Below are 21,845 nucleotides of genomic sequence, written 5' to 3'. Positions count from 1 at the left end.
ACCCAACGCGCTGGAGTAACAGCGGCTCAGACAGGCAGCATTTGTGGAGGGGATGGGCGGACGATGTTTTGGATCGAGACCCTTCTTCGAATGGAAGAAGTCTCGACTCGAAACGACCCAGGACGTCTCCTCTCCATTTCCTCCCCAGATGCTGCCCGACCCGCTGAGCGACTCCAGCGCTTTCTGCCCTTTTTGTTTTATAAACCAGTATCTGTGGGTTTTTTTTTGTCATTTGTCATTTAAACGACAATTGAATAGGTGCATGGGTAGGAAAGGTTTGGACCAAACGCGGGTAAGTGCAATGAGCTTAAAGAGTTGGGTGGAAGGGGCGGTTTTCGCGCTGTATTTATCACGCTATTTGCTTGAAGAACATATCGTTAGGTGTGTCCGTGTGGATTATTCATTGGCAGGGAAGTGAGCTGATGTGTCGGTGTATAGGTTTTAGTAACTGGCCATTTTACCCCCCCCCCCCCCCCCCCCCCCTGGGATGAACCCGATTCGCCTGCGTTGCCCCCATAGACACGAGGAACTGCAGATGCTGGTTTCCAACAAAAAAAGACACAGAGTGCTGGAGTAACTCAGCTGGTCAGGCAGCATCTCTGGATAGGCAACGTTTTGGGTCGGAACCCCTTTCTGGCTAATTGTGGTATAATTATACTATACTATAATTGTAGTATAATTATAATTATACTACAAGTATCTTATAGTGTAAGAAAATAACTGCAGATGCTGGTACAAATCGAAGGTATTTATTCACAAAATGCTGGAGTAACTCAGCAGGTCAGGCAGCATCTCAGGAGAGAAGGAATGGGTGACGTTTCGGGTCGAGACCCTTCTTCAGACTGATGAAGTATCTTATAGTGTCTTTTTTCGGACTAATAGCAGTGCAATTAGTCCCCAACCTCGAACAGTTGTAACTTTGCCTATCCATGTTCTCCAGGGATGATGCCTGATCCGCTGAGTTACTCCAACGTCTTTGCATGACTCTGTGCACGTGTTTTTGTACATACGTACCAGTGTCATTTCACACAAGCCTGCTTGCCAAACCCAATGTTTATGGGGTTTGTCTTAGATCATATTCTACCTGTGAACTGTGTGTAGTTTAGTTTAGTTTAGTTTAGTTTAGAGATACAGCGCGGAAACAGGCCCTTCGGTTCACCGAGTCCACATCGATCAGCGACCCCCGCACATTAACACGATCCTACACACACTAGGAACAATTTACAAATTTACCAAGCCAAACAAGGGGCCACAGTTTAAGAATAAGGGGTAGGCCATTTAGAACTGAGACGAGGAAAAACTTTTTCAGTCAGAGAGTGGTGAAGCTGTGGAATTCTCTGCCTCAGAAGGCAGTGGAGGCCAATTCTCTGAATGCATGCAAGAGAGAGCTAGATAGAGCTCTTAAGGATAGAGGAGTCAGGGGGTATGGGGAGAAGGCAGGAACGGGGTACTCATTAAGAATGATCAGCCATGATCGCATTGAATGGCGGTGCTGGCTCGAAGGGCCGAATGGCCTCCTCCTGCACCTATTGTCTATTGTCTAAACGTGGGCCGGAGCACTCGGAGAAAGCCCACACAGGTCACATGGAGAACGTACAAACTCCAAAAACACAATGCAAGAGGAACTCTGCGGGGAAGGCAGCATCATTCTCTGGATAGAAGAAATAGATGACTTTCGGTTCGTCTGAAGAAGGGTCTCGACCCGAAACGTCACCCATCCCTTCTCTCCAGAGATGCTGCCTGACCCGCTGAGTTACTCCAGCATTTTGTTCCTCTCTTTGGTTTAAGCCATCGTCTGCAGTTCCTTCCTACACGTACAAACCCCATTCCTTCTCTCCTGAGATGCTGCCTGACCTGCTGAGTTACTCCAGCATTTTGTGAATAAATACCTTCGATTTGTACCAGCATCTGCAGTTATTTTTCTTACACTACCTGTACTCAGAATCGAACCCGGGTCTAAAAGGTAGCAACTCTGCCACCAGTAATAGATTTCAATGAGAGATTTCAATACACGCTGGTGAAACGGCGCAGGGGGCGAGAGATTATTTTTCCTCCGGTGGGGAATCTAGAACCGGGGATGGTTTCAAGTGAGAGATTGTCTATCTATGATGGAGATGAAAATTAATTTTTTTTTTGCGTTGCCCCTGCAGTGTATACAGTAGCCAGCCATTGTGTGCTCGAAGGTGCCGAATGGCCGACTCCTACACCTACGTTTCTTATCGAAACGTATAAGATTATTAAGGATAATCCTTAATGCTCCACTAAGATTATTAAGGGGTTGGACATGTTAGAGGCAGGAAACATGTTCCCAATGTTGGGGGAGTCCAGAACCAGGGGCCACAGTTTAGGAATAAGGGGTAGGCCATTTAGAACAGAGATGAGGAAAAACTTTTTTACTCAGAGAGTTGTGAATCTGTGGAATTCTCTGCCTCAGAGGGCAGTGGAGGCCAATTCTCTGAATACATTCAAGAGAGAGCTAGACAGAGCTCTTAAGGATAGCGGAGTCAGGGGGTATGGGGAGAAGGCAGGAACGGGGTACTGATTGAGAATGATCAGCCATGATCACATTGAATGGCGGTGCTGGCTCGAAGGGCCGAATGGCCTACTTCTGCACCTATTGTCTATTGTTTCTATGTTTGTGCAGAATGAGGGCTGTTTCTTTGCTCCCCCCACTGGACTGAAGTGTTAAGATCTGTCCACAGGTGAACTGCATCCACACCGAGTGCCAGCTACAGCTGAAGACCGAGCGAGACAAGCTCCACTGTTGGACAGGCCTGAGCAAAGCCAACGCCATGGACCCCTCTGAAGGTGAGGCCACAAAGTGTTTTGTTACCGGTGACGGTATAAGCGACTGAGGGGGCGGGATGTGGATAGATGACCCAGCCCCGTGGAGCAAACTACAGTCAAGGCTGTTTAGTTTGGTTTATTATTGCCACGTGTGCCGAGGTACAGTGAAAAGCTTTAACATTTGTTTTTAGAGATGCAGCATGGAAACAGGCCATTCGGCCCACCCGAGTCCCCACGTGGACCAGCGATCACCCCCCTACACCAGTTCTGTCCGACACACAGAGGGGTAACTATTTCACACAAAGTGTGGTGGGTGTATGAAATGTGCAGCCGGAAGGAGGTAGTTGAGGCAGAAACTATCACAGCGATTAAGAAACATTTAGACAGATACATGGATAGGACAGGTTAAGAGCGATATGGGCCAAACACAGGCAGGTGGGACTAGTGTAGACGGGACATGTTGGTCAGTGTGGGCGAGTTGGGCTGAAGGCCCTGTTTCCACGATGAAACTCTAAAACTATATCCCAATTGTAAATTTGCGAACAGACTTCATTGATTTAGGGGAGGAGAACTTCTTCAAAATGGACATACCTTGAGGAGAAATCGCAGTGGAGCAACAGGTAGTACAAGAAAATAACTGCAGATGCTGGTACAAATCGAAGGTATTTATTCACAAAATGCTGGAGTAACTCAGCAGGTCAGGCAGCATCTCGGGAGAGAAGGAATGTGTGACGTTTCGGGTCGAGACCCTTCTTCAGTCTGAAGAAGGGTCTCGACCCGAAACGTCACCCATTCCTTCTCTCCCGAGATGCTGCCTGACCTGCTGAGTTACTCCAGCATTTTGTGAATAAATACCTTCATTGATTTAGGGAGTGAGAAACTGTACAACCGATCAGCATTTTGTGTCTATCTTCGGTGTAAACCAGCATCTGCAGTTCCTTCCTGCACATGAAATTCTGGGGATGTGGCACACCTATCCTCACTCATCTTGAATTATAATTTATGTTCCTCAAAATCAAAACGTTCCAAGACTGTTCCAAAAATTATAGAAAACACAGGAAAAACATCCAGATTTCACATTGATATAATGCAGACAGTCCATGCCTCACAAGAACTTGTCATGCCTTTCAGAGTTCTCCATCAATGCTAAAATGGATTGTTGAATGCTTTGGCCTTTCCTGTGTTATCATGATGTGAAATGCAATTTTAAAATACAATAAACTTTTAATTTCATATTTAGTCTGGTATCGTAGTATCTTGCTTCAACAAGAAACAAATTCATTTGCAGAATATGATCCTCAAAATCCTGAAGACATCTGTAAGGCAGGAAAGTATCAGAGCAGCAAATCCACTTAAAGGCTGGCTTTCATTATGATTTGGAGTTTGGGGTTAATTTGTATGACTTGATAAGTTGTGGTACTTATCCAGTTGTCAGTTCCCTGGGTAAAGACATTTTTCTTCATCCCTCTCTTAAATCATCGCCTTGTGACCTTAAACCTCTCCTCACTTGGTCTGTTGAGCAGTTTTGTCCATAATTCAACATGAACTGTCCATGCCGATTATGCCGGGAACTGTGGGCAGATGCACAGAGCTCTTATCAGCTGAAAGCTTTAAATCAGAATAACTGAATGCTGAATGGTATTTTTAGCTTTCAGCTAGGGTTTTACAAAAACTGGCACAACACATTCACACGCGCGCACACACTCACACACACACACACACACACACACACACAAGACTGTGCAAATTCACACACCCAAACACCCATACACACAAGGCTGTGCAAATTCAACATGCATGCTCAAACATGGGCACATCCATGTGCACAATGACACAAGTGATCACGCATGAGATAGTACAAGCAGGTTTTGAAGATTTAGATCAATGACGGAGAAAGAACACTTCAGGATTACAATGAAACTAAGTTCATTTAAATATAGTGAATATGGTAAAAGGAATAGTGAAGGATTAATTGAATCATGAGTTTCACGTTGGGTTTTCACTGATACAAACGGTGGCTGGTAGCAAAACGTCTCATGCCTTTGGGCATGTGGTACAATGATGCAGCGGTGGAGCCTTACAGCCCCATGGACCCAGATCTGACCCTGATTATGGGTGCTGTCTGTATGGCGTTTGTATGTTCTCCCTGTGATTTGCATGGGTTTCCTCTGGGTGCTCTGTTTTCCTCCCACATTTTAAAGACATGCTGGTCTGTAAGTTAATTGGCCTTTTTAAAATTGTCCCAAGTTTGTCGGACAGAACTGCCGTACCGATCATTGTTCGGCATGGACTCGGTGGGCCGGAGGGCCTGTTTCCACACTGTATCTCTAAAATGAAAAACTAAAGCTAAGCCTTTCCTCTCTGCATGCTGAGAACTCCTTAACAACAGCTTGGTTGGAAAACTCATAGGGTCCGGACACCTTTTGGGATCACGATCCAAGGAGACGTCCAGTCAGTTGTCTTGAAGCATGCACTTTTATACTGAGTAACCCACGTGTCATCCCTAATCTCCATGTACCAGCCAACTGCGTCTTTGAAACTAGGAATCTTCCTTAGTATTGGAATGGCGGTTATTTAGTGGCAGGAATTGAGCTAATCTCAGATATCTCTGGAAGAAAAGATTGTCTTGTCTTACTAGAGCTGCTGGCAGAGTTGCTGCCTCACATCGTCAGAGACCCAGGCTCGATCCTGGCCTCGGGTGCTGTCGTTGTGGAGTTTGCACGTTCTCCCTGTGACCGCGTGGGTTTCCGCCGGGCGCTCTGGTTTCCTCCAACATCCCAGACATGCTAGTTTTGGGTTAATTTGCTTCTGTAAATTGTCCCTTGTGTGCAGGGAGTGGATGTGAAAGTGGGATAACAGAGAATCAGTGTGAACGGGTGATCGATGGTCGGTGTGGACTTGGTGGCCTAAGATCCTACCCAAGATCCATGCTTTATCTATAAATTAAACGAAACTAAACTGCTGCTATACTTCCATGAGGCGGCATGATCTAACAAGGTCTCATAATTTTCTAGTACCTGCAAGTATTGTCCTTCGCACCTAATTGTTTTCACAAGCAAGCCTGCTTGCCTGACATATGGACAGTTTGCAGGTAATTCCATGTTGGCTGAAAAGACTGTTTTAAGCCTTGCATTACAACACACATGAACATGCACATGCACGCACACACATACAAACACATGCGCGCACACACACACACACATACACACGCACACGTACACACACACACACACACACACACACAACATGCAGAAGATACATACAGATAAAGACGTACAGGTATGTAGGTTAATTGGCTGGGTAAATGTAAAAAAAAAAAAATAAATAAATAATTGTCCCTAGTGGGTGTAGGATAGTGTTAATGTATGGGGATCGCTGGGCGGCACGGACTTGGAGGGCCGAAAAGGCCTGTTTCCGGCTGTATATATATGATATGATATGATAAAGAGATTTACAGGAGGCAAAAATGTCCTCAAAAAAGACAGCTGATATCACCAAAGACCCACACCACATTGGCCACGCTCTCATCTCCTTACTACCATTGGGAAGAAGGTACAGGAGCCTGAGAAATGTGACCGCCAGGTTCAAGAAGGGCTTCTTCCCAGTAACCATCAGATCTAGCATCGCTGATTATTAATTTATTGTATTGTTGATTATTGTATATTTATTTGTTGTGACTTTGCATTAATAGCCCTGTAAAGCTTCAGCAAATAAGAATTTCATTTTTCCATTCTCATGACAATGAAGCACCCGTAACTCTGGACTCTGGACTCTTGAAAATAAAAATTTATGTTCACCAACACCAAATGTAAACACACACTCAAACCTGTCACCAATGGTTCACATCCATTAACCCAACAACACACACAATAGCAACATTTATTTTGAGTAGCATCTTTAATGTAATGAAATGCCACAAAGCACTTAACAGGACCATGATGAAGTAAACATTTGATAAGCATTAGACACTGGTCCATGCAGAGAGGTATCAGATGGGAAAGGTTTTAGGGGTCACCTTCGAGGAGAAGAGTGACACACACAGAGGAGAAATTCCAGTGCATGGTCAAAGTAGAATGATATATAACCAAGATGAGTGGCACAGCAGTAGAGTTGCTGCCTCACAGCATCAGAGACCTGAGTTTGATCACACCGGGTTTGTACGTTATCCCTGTGACCATGTGGGTTTTCTCCGGGTGCTCCGGTTTCCTCCCACATTCCAAAGACATGCAGGTTTGCAGGTTAATTTGCTTCTGTAAGTTGCCCCTAGTGTGTCGGATGCAAAACTGGGATAAGATAGAACGAGTGTATGGGTGATCGTTGGTCGATGCACACTCGGACATGTTTCCATGCTATATCTCTAAGCTAACCTAATATGCCTCAACACGTGCATAATTTACAAAAATGGAAAAAATAAGTATGCGTGGTTCAATAGTCTGTGATCTTAAAGATCATATTGTGGAAATGAGTGGAGAATTAGAATTTGACCAAAATTGGTAGTGACGTGAAAAAGCAAAATTAAAGTTTACCTACTCTATTTTTGTCAAAACAGATGCTGCTGCATAGCCAAAAATGCTCAGGGCAGGATTTGCCATTTGCACCCATTAGTAACTGGGAACTGTTATAAGAGAGACCAGTCTGGATGCTCTGATTTCCTCCCACACTCTAAACATGTACAAGATGTACAAATTTATAGGTTAAATGATTCAGTAAAAATCATAAACTGTTCCTAGTGTGTAGGATAGGCTAATGTATGAGATGATCGCTGGTCGGCATGGACTCAGTGGGCCGAAGGGCCTGTTTCCTTGCTATATCTCTAAAATCTAAAGCCTAAATTTAAAGGCATTGTACATCTGTAAAGAGGTAGATGAACTTAGAAGTCAATTAGTTATAAATGGAAATGGAGAACCAGGTATTTATGGTGACCAACATTGGGTACAAAATATTCCAGGGCATTTCACATTGAGGAGGGACAAGCAATAATCTCTGCCTCAGAGGGCAGTGGAGGCCAACTCTGAATACATTCAAGAGAGAGCTAGATAGAGCTCTTAAGGAAAGCGGAGTCAGGGGGTATGGGGAGAAAGCAGGAACGGGGTACTGATTGAGAATGATCAGCCATGATCACATTGAATGGCGGTGCTGGCTCAAAGGGCCGAATGGCCTATTCCTGCACCTATTGTCTATTGTCTATAAGGAAAAAGAGGTGGTGTAACATTATCATTAAGCAATTACCTAATTTGAAATGATAGTTCGAAAGGATTTTGGCCAGGCAGATCCAAGTGTAAAATTAGGATCAGTTTATGCAGAGCTAAGAAGCAACAGGAAGTAGTTTATAAGCTTCCAAATAGTTGTACTGACGTGGAATCGAATATACTTTCGAAACGGAGCATGGGAACAGGCCCTTCGGCCCACCGAGTCCATGCCGACCACGGTCACCCATACACTAGTCCTATCCTACACACAGGGGACAATTTACAGAAGCTAATCAACCTACAAACCCGCAAGTCTTTGGGATGTGGGAGGAAACCAGAGCACCCGAAGAAAACCCATGCAGACACAAGGAGAACGTAAAAACTCTGTGCAGACAACAACCATAGCCAGGATCAAACCCAGTTTTCTGGCGCTGTAGGGTAGCAACTCTACCGCTGCGCCACTGTGCCACCCAATCAAAGGAATAGGTGTACAAAGTTGCCGGCAAAATCAGCAAATGATCATCAAGAAGATGATAAAGAAATAGAAATAAAATTTGAAAGTGAACAAGAGAGAAACATGAAAACAGATGTATGTATAGGTGCGTAAAACTGAAAAGTCTAGCAACAGCTGGTGTGGATTCCTGACTAACAAAGAATTTATGAGGATATGCAGGGTGATTAAAGGAATATGTTGTTGCCTGTCTTCACAGAAAAAGACCCAAAAGACAAAAAACGCTTTTCACTGTACCTTTACACATGAAAATAAACTAAACTAAACCTCATCCATAAGTACTGGAAAAGCTAGGGTCCAATGTGCAAACAAGCAATCTCCTGGAAACATGTTTGTAAATATACAAACATCTCTCCTTGGATCCCATGCGATCTAACCTTCCAGAGTAGCCTACCGTGTGGAACCTAGTTGAATGCTTTGCTGAGATCCATTGACCAAAATAGGAGCTGAATAACGGTTTGAGCAAGTGTAGAGTAAAGCTAATGCTTAGATGGGGTCCTACCTCAGAACTGGAATCGTCCAGATGAGAAGTGGGTATGAATGACTAGCAGACAATGAGAATGAAAGCACAAGGAACTGCAGATGCTGGAATCTTGAACAAAACACATGGTGCTGGAGGAACTCAGCGGGTTAGGCAGCATTAGGGAATGAGCAGGCGGCCATAATACATAGGAGCAGAATTAGGTCATTCAGCCCATCAAATCTGCTCCACCATTCAATCTTTACTTCTCAACACCATTCTCCTGCCTTTTCCCCGTAACCTTTGACACTCTTACTAATCAAGCACCTGTCATTACCCAATGACCTGGCCTCCACAATCATCTGTGGCAATAACTTCCACAGATTCACCACCCTCTAGCCAAAGAAATTCATCCCCATCTCTATAAAAGGTATGCCCTTTAATTCTGAGGCTGCACCCTCTGGTCCTAGACTCTGCCACTACTGGAGACATCCTCTCCACATCCGCTCTATCTATGCCTTCCATTATTTGGGAGGTTTCAATGAGATTCCTCCTCATCTTTCTGTACTCGAGTGGGAACAGGCCCAGGGCCATCAAACTCTCCTGTGTAAAGGTCTGCAGAAGGGTCCTGACTTGAAATGTCACCTATCCATCCCCTCCACAAGAGCAGGTGAATGGCTCATTGAGATCTGAGTACAACCAGATTGAGAAACGTTTCGTTGTGAAAATGGCTTGAATATTTGAAGTGCTAATCTCTCTCTTTCCCCACCTATATATTCTTGAGCATATGCTTCCATCCTGGTAGATCATGAGCCTTACACAGTTTCTTCCTCCTCTGAGTCATTGCTTGCACTCCAACTGAAATTCATGGTTGACTGAACCTTTCATTGATGGATGTGGTGCCAAAAAGAATAAAAACAAGGGTGGGGGAAGGAATTCTTTCTTGGTAGTGATCGTGTTTGCGTTTAACATCACACACCTGCACAGTATTTACTGAAATGATCTATGTTAAAACATAAGAGCGGCATAGTGACACAGGAGTTGAGCGCCAGAGACCCGAGTTTAATCCTGGCCCCAGCTGCTTCCTGTGTGGAGTTTGCACGTTCTCCCCGCGACCTCATGGGTCCCTCCGGGTGCTCCGGTTTCCTCCCACATCCCAAAGACGTGCGGGTTTGTAGGTTAATTGGCCTCTGTAATTTGCCCCTAGTATTTAGGGAGTGGGTGAGAAAGTGGGATAACACAGAACTAATGTGGATGGATGATCGGCATGGACTCAGTGGGCTGAAGGACCTGTTTCCATGCTGATTCTCCCAAACTCTAAAACATCTTTGCTTCAAACCTCATGCCAGCCTCAAGAACATCTTCTTCCCCTGTGTTCTCAGGCTTCAGAACAGTCCTTCCATCAGCTAAAGTAATGAGCAAGTCACCTCTATCCCATTGTGGATATTGGACATTGCCCATAATAATAATAATAATAATACATTTATTTTATATAGCGCTTTTCAAGATACTCAAAGACGCTTTACAAAGCAAACAAGACATAAAAACAAACAAACAAACAAAAGATTTGTCCAGACGGAGAAGCGGCGAACAAACAGCGCCAGCATCCTCTTACGTCAGAGTCCGGCAGTAAACAAACAGCGCCAGCGTCCTCTTACGTCAGAGTCCGGCAGTAAACAATAAAGAACACAAGACACACAATTACAATTTAACACAAACAACCATCACAGTGATTGCTCCAGGCACACCCTCACTGTGATGGAAGGCAAAGAAAAGTCTTATCTCCTCCTCATTCTTCTCCCGTGGTCAGGCAGTCAAACTGCTGCCTCGAGGCGATCGAGGCTCCCGACTTTTGAAGTCCCCGCCGGGCAATGGAAAGTCCCAGGCCGAGCCAAGCAGGCCGTTGAAGGTCCTGAGCCCCCACCGGGCGATGGAAAGTGCCGCGGCCGCTACAATGCCGTTGTTACCCCTCTCACCTTAACCCTATGCCCGCTAGTCTTAGACTCCCCTTCCCTGGGTGCAAGGCTGTGACTATTCACCTTATATCTCCGTCAAAATGATTTTATATAGAGCAAAAATTAGTAAGGGTGTCAAAGGTTATAGGGGGAAGGTCGGAGAATGAGGTTGAGAGGGAAAGATAAATCAGCCATGATTGAATGGGGGAGTAGAATTGATGGGCGGTCTGGCCTAATTCTGCTCCTATCACTTGTGAACTTATGAAACAAACAGCTGGAGGAACTCAGCAGGTCAGGCAGCATTTGTAGAGGGAAGAGGTCAAACAATGCTCCAGGTCAGGACCCTTCTTCTGACTGATGGAATTCAAACACTGAGTTCCCTCAGCAGTTTGTTTTTAGCTCAAGATTCCAGCATCTACAATCTCTTGTGTCTCCATTTTACTGTTTCACTGTAATATCTCCCCAAATTATGCCCATTTTGGAGAAAGTTCCCCTTTGTAGAGTTCCTCCAGATGCCATTTTTTTTGTTTAAGATTCCAGTATCTGCAGTCCCTTGTTTCATAATGATTCTAGAAACCTCCATAAGGTTGATTCTTCAGAGACTCTTCAGTACTCTCTGAAGTAACTTTCCCGTTTGCTACACTCCAGGGAAATGAGGCTCAGCCTATTCAGCTTCTCCTTCGAACTCAAATTCAAACATGGAAATGTGCACAAAGTCATCATCTGGCAGGAAACATCTTGAAAGCTCCTGAAGCACTTCAGTCATCCAAGGCACATGATCCCACCAGGTTCCGAATGTTAAACATAGAAACATAGAAAATAGGTGCAGGAGTAGGCCATTCGGCCCTTTGAGCCTACACCGCCATTCAATATGATCATGGCTGATCATCCAACTCAGTATCCCGCACCTGCCTTCTCTCCATACCCCCTGATCCCTTTAGCCGCAAGGGCCACATCTAACTCCCTCTTAAATATAGCCAATGAACTGGCCTCAACTACCTTCTGTGGCAGAGAATTCCACAGACTCACCACTCTCTGTGTGAAGAAATGTTTTCTCATCTCGGTCCTAAAAGACTTCCCCCTTATCCTTAAGCTGTGACCCCTGGATCTGGACACCCCCGACATCGGGAACAATCTTCCCGCATCTAGCCTCTCCAACCCCTTAAGAATTTTATATGTTTCTATAAGATCCCCCCTCAGTCTTCTAAATTCCAGCGAGTACAAGCCTAGTCTATCCAGTCTTTCTTCATATGAAAGTCCCGTCATCCCAGGGATCAATCTAGTGAACCTTCTAAGCCTTATAGAGCGAATTAACTTCTCGCTGGGTGCTTTTAACGTGCTCTTGTTGTTATGTGCACAAATCCTATCAGTTAGAGGGGCTGTGGGGTGCCTTCACCACACTCAACCAAGTAGCTCACCACCTTTTCAGGTCCTTGCCAGTTTTATGCTCTGTAGAAGCCACCTCACACTCCTCTTCACCATGGTCTGCCTCAAGTGTAACTATCCCCCAGCGGTGTTTGATCAGCCAGCTTGACAATGTCTTAAAACGCACCAACGTACTTGCCACGCTTCGTTGTTCACGCAGCACTAACATGAAGATAACAAGATGACAGTCACATAACTGGGCAGTTATCATGCCGTACAAGGCAGCAATAGACATCAATGAATCAGCAAGCAGATGAAAGTGCAGCACTTTCCAATGGAAAATTAAAGGGGAATCATTGAGGTGAAGATGCCTGGGTTCTCCCCTGTTAACAGGATTGGATGTGTGCTGCCTCCAGTGGCTCAGTTTACAAAGGAACATCAGATGAATGGTTGATTGTTCCATAGGATACTCCACAAAGCGCTGGAGTAATCCAGCAGCTCAGGCAGCATGTGTGGAGGGAATGAACAGGCAGCATTTTAGGCCGAGACCCTTCTTCAGACTGATTGTTGTAGGGGGTAGAAAGCTGGAAAAGGGGTAGGGGCAGGACAAAGCCTGGCAAGTGATAGCTTTGATACCTCAGCTGTGTGGTACCTCAGCTGCACGGAGGCAGAAAGGAAAGCTCTTCAGCGGGTAGTCCATAGAGCTCAGAGGACCATCGGAACACAGCTACCAGCCTTGGAGGGCATCTACAACACACAATGCCTCAGAAAAGCCACCAGCATCCACAAAGACTCTTCACACCCCTGCAACAGTCTGATGGAACTCCTTCCATCGGGCAGATGATACAAGACCTCCAGACTCAGGAACAGCTTCATCCCCAGGGCCATAGCTGCTATGAACCGGTCCTGCTGAGCCGGATGGTCAAAACGCACAGTGATCCAGCACAGATCTACTTGCACTTTATTCTGTCTTAAAACTATTACAATTTGTTTCGTTGGGTTGTTGTTGTTTAAATTAATTTAATTATTGCATCGTATGGGAGGTGCATTCCCAATCTCGTTGTACCCCTGTACAATGACAATAAAGATATATTGTATTGTATTGATGCAGGTGAGGGGGGAGGAGGTTTGATTGACAAATAGGCGGAGTATATAAGTGACAATGGCTGGCGATGTAAAGGAGACAAAAGGGTGTGAGATAAGGAGAGAAAAGTGAAATGTAAAGACAGAGAGAGGAAAATAGGGAGATTGCCACAGGAGGAGGTGGGGGCAAGAGGGGGAAAGAGGGGCGGGACAGTGAGATAAATAGTTGCATGCCAGTGTGGGCACAGGAAAGAGAGAGGATGGGTATTACCTCCAATTGGAGACCATAATGTTCATACTATTGGGCTGGAAGCTATCCAAGTGGAATATGAGGTGCTGTTCCTCCAGTTCGCATGTCGTCTCACTGTGGCAATGGAGGAAGCCCAGGACAGAAAGGTCTCTGTGGAAATGGAAAGGGAAGTTAAAATGGTCGGCAACCAGTTGGATATTCTAGTTCAAACAGGGTTGAGATGAAGAGATTCAACCTGAAACTGAAGTCTATTTCCAAAGCATTCTTCAAAGCATTGAGACCCTCCTGCAGATTGTTTGCTGTTCCAGACCAGTATGTTTCTGTTGAATTAGCTGATTTCAGTTAGGGCTGTTGACGCATTCTACCATTAACCTGGGCTGAGAAAGACTTAAAGGGGGCATGGTGGCTCAGTGGTAGCGGCACGGGTTCGATCCTAACTACGGAGTTTGTACGTTCTCCCCGTGACCACGTGGGTTTTCTCTGGGGGCTCATGTTTTCTCGCACACTCTGAAGACGTGCAGGTTTGTAGGGTAATTGACTTCTGTAAATTGTCCCGAGTGTGTTGGATAGAATTAGTCTGCAAATAATCGTTGGTCAGCATGTGCAAGGTGGGCCGAAGGGCCTGTTTCCATACTTTATCTAAACAACTAAACTAAAGTAAATCAAAGACATTGTCACTAATTGGCCTCTGTAAATTGCCCCTAATGTGGAGGGAGTGGATGCAAAATTGGGATAACGTAGAACTAGCATGAGCAGATGATCGAAGGCCAGCATAGATTGTTGGGCTGAAGGGCCTGCTTCCATGCAGTATCTTTCAATCAAAAAATAAACAGGACAAGCAACATCTCAACCCAAAGTGTTGACCATCCCTTTGCCTCCACAGGTGCTGCTTGACCTGTTGAGTTCATCGAGCAGTTTGTTCTTGCCATTTGCTATTGTGTATTCTGTTTTGGTTCTGGGATTAAGACAAAATAATGGCACGATTGGAATAGAAGCTGTGAACTAAATTAGTGATTTTCTGTCTTTGTTGATGATGGCAGGTGGTTAAACAAAGATCTGAATTGCTAAAGATATGACACTAAAGGCATGTTTGTTTTTCTTCTTGGTTCTAGGATGTGCGGGGATTTGGGATAATTTCACCTGCTGGATGCCAGCCAGGATCAGTGAAACAGTCAGCATGCCCTGTTCAAAAGTATTTGGGGACTTCAGCAGCGAGCATGGTCAGTATTAGAGTTGGGATTTATTTTTGTTTTTGTGGAAAATAAATGCAGTAAAATCCTAAAAGGAAGTAAATCTGTGTGAGGAGCGGGGAGGTGTTGGAGGAGAGAAGTACTGGTGATGTTTGACACAATAGACAATAGACAATAGACAATAGGTGCAGGAGGAGGCCATTCAGCCCTTCGAGCCAGCACCGCCATTCAATGCGATCATGGTTGATCACTCTCAATCAGTACCCCGTTCCTGCCTTCTCCCCATACCCCCTCACTCCGCTATCCTTAAGAGCTCTATCCAGCTCTCTCTTGAAAGCATCCAACGAACTGGCCTCCACTGCCTTCTGAGGCAGAGAATTCCACACCTTCACCACTCTCTGACTGAAAAAGTTCTTCCTCATCTCCGTTCTAAATGGCCTACCCCTTATTCTTAAACTGTGGCCCCTTGTTCTGGACTCCCCCAACATTGGGAACATGTTTCGTAAAGGGCTCACAAAAGATTTGACAATCGAGCTAATAATCTAAAGACCCCTGAGAGGCCACGACCCCACGACCAAACCCATTTTTCCCTCCCAGCATTCCCCTCAATCACATAAAAACCATATCGAGGGAAATTATGTGGGGCAAACCTCTGTCGGGCCTTCTGTAATATTAAATATTAGTTTAGTGTAGTTAAGAGATACAGAGCGGAATCAGGCCCTTCGGCCCACCGACTCCACACCGACCAGCGATCCCCACACATTAACACTACCCTACACCCACTAGGGACAATTTACATTTATACCAAGCCAATTAACTTACAAACCGGTTCGTTTTTGGAGTATGGAAGGAAACCCAAGATCTCGGAGGAAACCCACACGGGTCACGGGGAGAACAGACAAACTCCATACTGACAGCACCCGCAGTCGGGATCGAACCGAGGTTTCTGGCGCTGCAAGCGCTGAAAGGCAGCAACTCTACCGCTGAGCCACCAGTAGCACTAGTAGACAATAAAGGCTGCTAAAACAGACGTTACATGTACGCTCCTACAGTTTAGCCAAGGTCTGTAACAATAGTAGCCTATGATAAAATTATATTCTATGTGACACTGCACTTCAGTTGCTTTGAATGAGTCATCCATTTTCATTCGTGATATCTTCCACACCGCTTAAAGATCCTGTCCAATGTCACTAATGAAAAATGTCAATTTTCTATTGACCTGCACATGTCCAAGCAATAATTCAGATTCCACATTGTGTAAAAAAAGATTTTAAGCCTTTTAAGAATGGTTTTCAATCCTGCCATACTTAGTGGAAACATCCTAACTGTTTCCAAAGTAAGCATTTACTCCAGCATCTTGTGCTGAGATTCAAATGATTCAATTAAGATCCCACATATTACAACATCTAGAAGGTGGTTTACATGAGATCCAAGGCGAGCTGCTTAATTGGATCCTAATGTGTGTTGGTGATAGGATGGTGGTAGGTAGTGGCGAGAGGATATTTTATTGGTTGGAAGTCTGAGGTGAACCACAGGGTGTCACATAGAATGGTACGTTAAAGGATACAAAATGCTGGAGTAATGCAGCAGGTCAGGCAGCATCTCGAGAGAACATGGAGAGGCGACGTTTCGAATTGAAACCCTTCCTCTTGAAGCCACTTTTGAAGCCACTTCTCGATCCAATTAACCAGCTCGGAACTCAATCCCGTGTGATGGACACAAAATGCTGGAGTAACTCAGCAGGACAGGCAGCATCTCTGGAGAGAAGGAATGGGTGACGTTTCGGGTCGAGACCCTTCTTCAGATCACTTTCTAGATACCATACAATGCAGGACCTTGATTGAAGAAGGATCTTGACGCGAAACGTCATCTATCCACATTCTCTAGTGATGCTGCCAGACCTGCTGAGTTACTCCAGCACTTTGTGTCCTTTTGTGTATAAACCAGCATTAGCAGGTTCTTGCTTCTATAGTGCTGGGACTTTGCTGTTTGTGAGATATATTGATGACTTGGATGTGAATGTTGGAGGTATGATTAATTGTTGATGTCAAGTACGATTCGTAGGTTTGTGGATGACAAGTTTATGACGTGAGTAGCAAGGAAGGTTGTCTATATAGTAAATGGTAGGGCATAAAGGAGCTATGGAGCATAGACGAGACTGTTTATGAGTTACACACTCACATACACACACACACACACACACACACACACACACTCACACACACACACAAACTCACTTATTCACTCACTCACACACACACACACACAGTCACTCACTCACACTCACTCACACTCACTCTCTCACACACACACACTCACTCACTCTCATACACACACACAAACGCGCACACGCACACACGCACACAAGTGTGATCCCCTACCTAGAAAAGTGAATGTGTTGGACCATATCCAAATACAAAAAAGGAGATGCTAGCAATCTTAAATAATACTAAGGAGGATAAAACCCCCAGGTCTGACCAAGTATATATTTTGGACATTGTGGGAAGCAAGGGAAGAAATTGTTGGAGCCCTGTCGGAGATCATTAGCCACAGGTGAGGTATGGAAAACTGGAGGGTGGCTGTTGTTGTACCTTTATTTAAGAAGGGCTACAAGGACAAGCCAGGGAACTACAGGTTGGTGAGCCTGACATCAGAGGTGGGAAAGTTATTAGAGTAGACTCTGAGGGACATGATCTACCTGCATTTGGATAGGCAAGGGCTGATTAGATTTGGTCAGCACAGTTTTGGGCATTGGGAAATCACAGTTCACAGATTTGTAGTGTTTTTTGAAGAGGTGATGAAGAGGATTAACAAGAGCGAGGCTGTGGATGTTGTCTATGTGGACTTGAGCAAAGCCTTTGACATGGTCTCACATGGTAGGCTCGTACGGAAGATTAGATCACATGGGATCCGCGATGAACTATACAACTTGTTTCATAATTGGCTTGGTGGAAGGAGTCAGAGGGTGGGATGGGAGGATTGTGGCCCTGTTGGCTGGCCTGTGACCACTGGTGTGGCGCAGGTATATGAGCTGCATCCACTTTGTTTGTCATCTATATGAATGATTTGGGTGACAATTTAGTAACAATGAGTACATCTGTCGATGATACCAACATTTTTGGGGGAGTAGCAATGAGGAAGGCTATGTAAATGCACAAAAAAAATCTGGATTAACAATGGAACAAGCAATGGCAAATGAAATTGAACTTTGATAGGTGTGAGGTGCTGTAGATGGGCAAATCAATCACCGTTCCTTCTCTCCGGAGATGCTGCCTATCCCGCTGAGTTACTCCTGCATTTTGTGTCCATCTTTGGTTTAAACCAGCATCTGCAGTTCCTTCCGACATCTTTCCTGACGTCATTTGGTGTCGGCCCTGTTTCATTCTGACCTTTTCTCGCCTCCAGTCCCCCTCCACCCCACCCCTCCCCACCTCTATCTTTTATTCTGAAGAAGGGTTTCCGACCTGAAATGTCCCCTATTCCTTTCCTCCAGAGATGCTGCCTGACCCTCTGAGTTACTCCAGCATTTTGTGTCTAACTTCGGTATAAACCAGCATCTGCAGTTTCTTCCTACGGATATGGGGAATGTTGTAGAGCAGAAAGACCAAGGGGGGGGGGGGCAGGTACACAATTCCCCAAAGATGGCAACACACATAGGTAGGATGGTGAAGAAGGAGGTTGGAACACTTGCCTTCGTCAGTAAATGTATTGAGTTGGGATGTCATGCTACACCTGTACAAGACTTTGGTGAGACCACAGTTAGAGTATTATGTGCAGTTCTGATCAGTCCTATCGCCTCCCATCCCCCTTATTCCCATCTTCCCCCCACCCCCCCCCCCCATTTGATTGCACTGATCGCCTAACTTTCGTATCCCATCATAGGAAGAATGCCATTAAGCTGGGAAGGTGCAGAAACAAATCATCAGAGCTCGAGGGCTTGAGTTACGAGGAGAGACCAGATAGCTTGAGGGTTTTTTTCCTTAGAGAACAGGAGGCTGAGGGAGGTACACAAAACCATGAGAGATATGATTAAGGTGAATGGTGTCAGTCATTTTCACAGGGTAGAGGAGACCAGATCTAGAGGCCATAGGTTTAAGGTGTGAGGGGAAAGATTTAAAAGGGCCCCAAGGGGCAATTTCTTAACACAAATAGTTGTGTGTATTTGAATGATGTGCTAGAGTATGCTTAAGGGACATGTACAATGGCAGCTTTGGTAGATAGGTACATAGAGAACAAAGGGGCGTCAGACTACCCCAGCGACAGAAGGGGGAGGAGTTGTACAGTTTGATAGCCAAAGGGAAGAAGGATCTCCTGTGGCGTTCTATGCGGCATCTCGGTGGAACCATTCTGTATGCTGAAGGTGGACACAAAAAGCTGGAGTAACTCAGCGGGACAGGCTGTCTGAAGAAGGGTCTCGACCCGAAACGTCACCCATTCCTTCTCTCCAGAGATGCTGCCTGTTCCGTTGAGTTACTCCAGCTTTTTGTGTCTCTCTTCGCTATAAACCAGCATCTGCAGTTCTTTCCTTCTTACACACTGTTGCTGAAGGTGCTCCTCAGGTTGTCCAGCGTGTCATGGAGGGGGTGAGCTGTACTGTTCGAGGTGCCCCTCCGAGACCACCTCTAGTGACTCCAACTCCACCCCCAGGATGGAGCCAGCCTTCCTGATGAGCTTGTTCATTCTGTTGGTGTGATGCCTGACCTGAGTGTCACAAAAGACACTCCAGCATTTTGTGTCTATCGACCATGTTAAATCCAGTGATCTTTCTCTTACAGGCAAAGTAAGCAGGAACTGCACGGCTGAAGGGTGGACTCATGTGTTTCCAGATTATATGGACAGGTGTGGATACAACCTCAATGTGTCTACTGAAGAGGTACGTGTATAAGCTTGTGTATCTCACCACCCCACCCTGGATGGGCATCCACTTCCAATCCCTATCAGTTCCCATCTTCATTAAACCTCAGTCAGCTGATTTTAAAACCATTGCCCTAATTCACACAAAAATTTTACTGGAATAATTTCATGCTTTTGTTTAGGAAAGCAGAGTAGAAATGTTACTTCCAGTCCATATAATTCATAGCAATTCAGCCAGCATCTGTGGTGAGGGGAAAAAGTTCAACTTAAAACAATGTTTCATCAGTACTGATAGATAATTGACCCAAAACCTTAATCCTGTTTCTCTCCACTTATCCCAGTATCTCCCACTAGGATGTAGACTCATTTTTTCCCCTATTTCACGCCCTCCATCCTCTTCCACCTATAATCCCTCCCTCTGCCTTTACGTATCATTCCACTTATCTCCTTAATAGACAATAGACAATAGGTGCAGGAGTAGGCCATTCGGCCCTTCGAGCCAGCACCGTCATTCAATGTGATCATGGCTGATCATTCTCAATCAGTACCCCGTTCCTGCCTTCTCCCCATACCCCCTGACTCTGCTATCCTTAAGAGCTCTATCTAGCTCTCTCTTCCTGTATCCCTGTGCATGTGCATCCCTGTGCATCCCTGTATCCCCTTGTTAACTAATGCTCATTTGTATTATTTTCATCTCCAGCTGTTGTCCGTACATCTGGCGATCAAAACCCACCTCAGCCATATCCACCTATCACTTGGGCGGCTTACAACCAAACGGTATTAACGGTGATTTCTCTCATTTCAAGTAACCCCTGCATTCCCTCTCCCCCCTCCCCCACACTAGTCATCTTACTAGTTCCACTGGGTGAATCCCTGTATCCCCTTGTTATCACCTCTTCCCCAGCCAACAATGGGCCATTATGGTTATATTATGGCCTTTCCCTACCCCCCCCCCCCACTTCCAGTTTGATGAAAGGTTCCGACCCAAAACGTCGCCCATCCTTTATCACCAGAGATGCTCCTGACGCGCTGAGTTACTTCAGCACTTTGTGTCTATATTCAGTATAAACCAGCATCTGCAGTTCCTTCCTCTATCTATCACTTGCCAGGCTTTGTCCTGCCATTACCTATTTTCCAGCATTCTTTCTCTCCTCCCCCCCCCCCCCCCCCCCACACACACACACTCGGTGACTTTTCAGTATCCTGACCTGAAATGTCGCCCTCTCCCCATTCCTTTCACAGATGCTGCCTGACCCGTCGAGTTACAATAGACAATAGACAATAGGTGCAGGAGGAGGCCATTCGGCCCTTCGAGCCAGCACTGCCATTCAATGTGATCATGGCTGATCATTCTCAATCAGTACCCCGTTCCTGCCTTCTCCCCATACCCCCTGACTCCGCTATCCTTAAGAGCTCTATCCAGCTCTCTCTTGAATGCATTCAGAGAATTGGCCTCCACTGCCTTCTGAGGCAGAGAATTCCACAGATTCACAACTCTCTGACTGAGAAAGTTTTTCCTCATCGCAGTTCTAAATGGCCTACCCCTTATTCTTAAAGCGCGGCCCCTTGTTCTGGTCTCCCCCAACATTGGGAACTTGTTTCCTGCCTCTAACGTGTCCAACCCCTTAATAATCTTATACGTTACACCAGCACTTTTTGTTTTGCTCCAGATTGCAGCACCTGCAGTTCCTTGTGTCTCCATTCTCTCCACTGATGTTGCCTGATCTGCTGGGATCTTTTTTCCGGCATTTTCTATTTTTGTTTTTCACTTGAGGTTGCCAGCATTTGCAGTATCCTGCCTTTTACTTTTATTTCACAGTTTGATTTAGATATTTTGGTAGGACTACAGGTCTCTCTGCCCAGCCTAAATGAGGCTTCCTTACAATTCCAATGTGAGGGGGTTTGTCTCCAATTCGAGGTGTTCATGTAAAGAAGGTGTTCATTTATTGTTTAATTGGTAGCTAAAAATTGTAAGAAATAGATGAATAGCAAAGTGTAGATGTTGGATAGAATATTTGGTGGCATGTCGAATCTCCTCGCCCTTTTGAAGGTGTAAAGGCATTGATGAGCCACTCCTTATCTCTGCCCCTCATGATTTTATATACCTCAATAAGGTCACCCCTCAGTCTGTATGACCTGCCCTTGTGGTCAGTTCTTATGTTATTTCCGCAGGTTAAATGACAAAACTCCAGATAAAGTCA

The 21,845-nt window shown here is 45.3% G+C and overlaps 1 protein-coding gene across 1 annotated transcript in view; it reads left to right on the top strand.

The window, feature by feature from the left end:
* The window catches only part of vipr2 (vasoactive intestinal peptide receptor 2), a 65,821-nt gene that overhangs the window by 1,894 nt on the left and 42,082 nt on the right, over positions 1-21,845 (top strand). The window contains exons 2-4 of the mRNA XM_078429468.1: positions 2,703-2,808; positions 14,713-14,820; positions 19,566-19,663. Of these exons, the coding sequence (XP_078285594.1) occupies positions 2,703-2,808; positions 14,713-14,820; positions 19,566-19,663 (312 nt within the window). The remainder of the gene's footprint in view (positions 1-2,702; positions 2,809-14,712; positions 14,821-19,565; positions 19,664-21,845) is intronic.

Source organism: Rhinoraja longicauda, chromosome 2, assembly GCF_053455715.1.
Source record: "Rhinoraja longicauda isolate Sanriku21f chromosome 2, sRhiLon1.1, whole genome shotgun sequence".
In the NCBI taxonomy this organism is placed as follows: Eukaryota; Metazoa; Chordata; class Chondrichthyes; order Rajiformes; family Arhynchobatidae; genus Rhinoraja; species Rhinoraja longicauda.
Note: the sequence above shows the minus strand (reverse complement) of the source record. Positions and strands in the feature narration are given on the sequence as shown.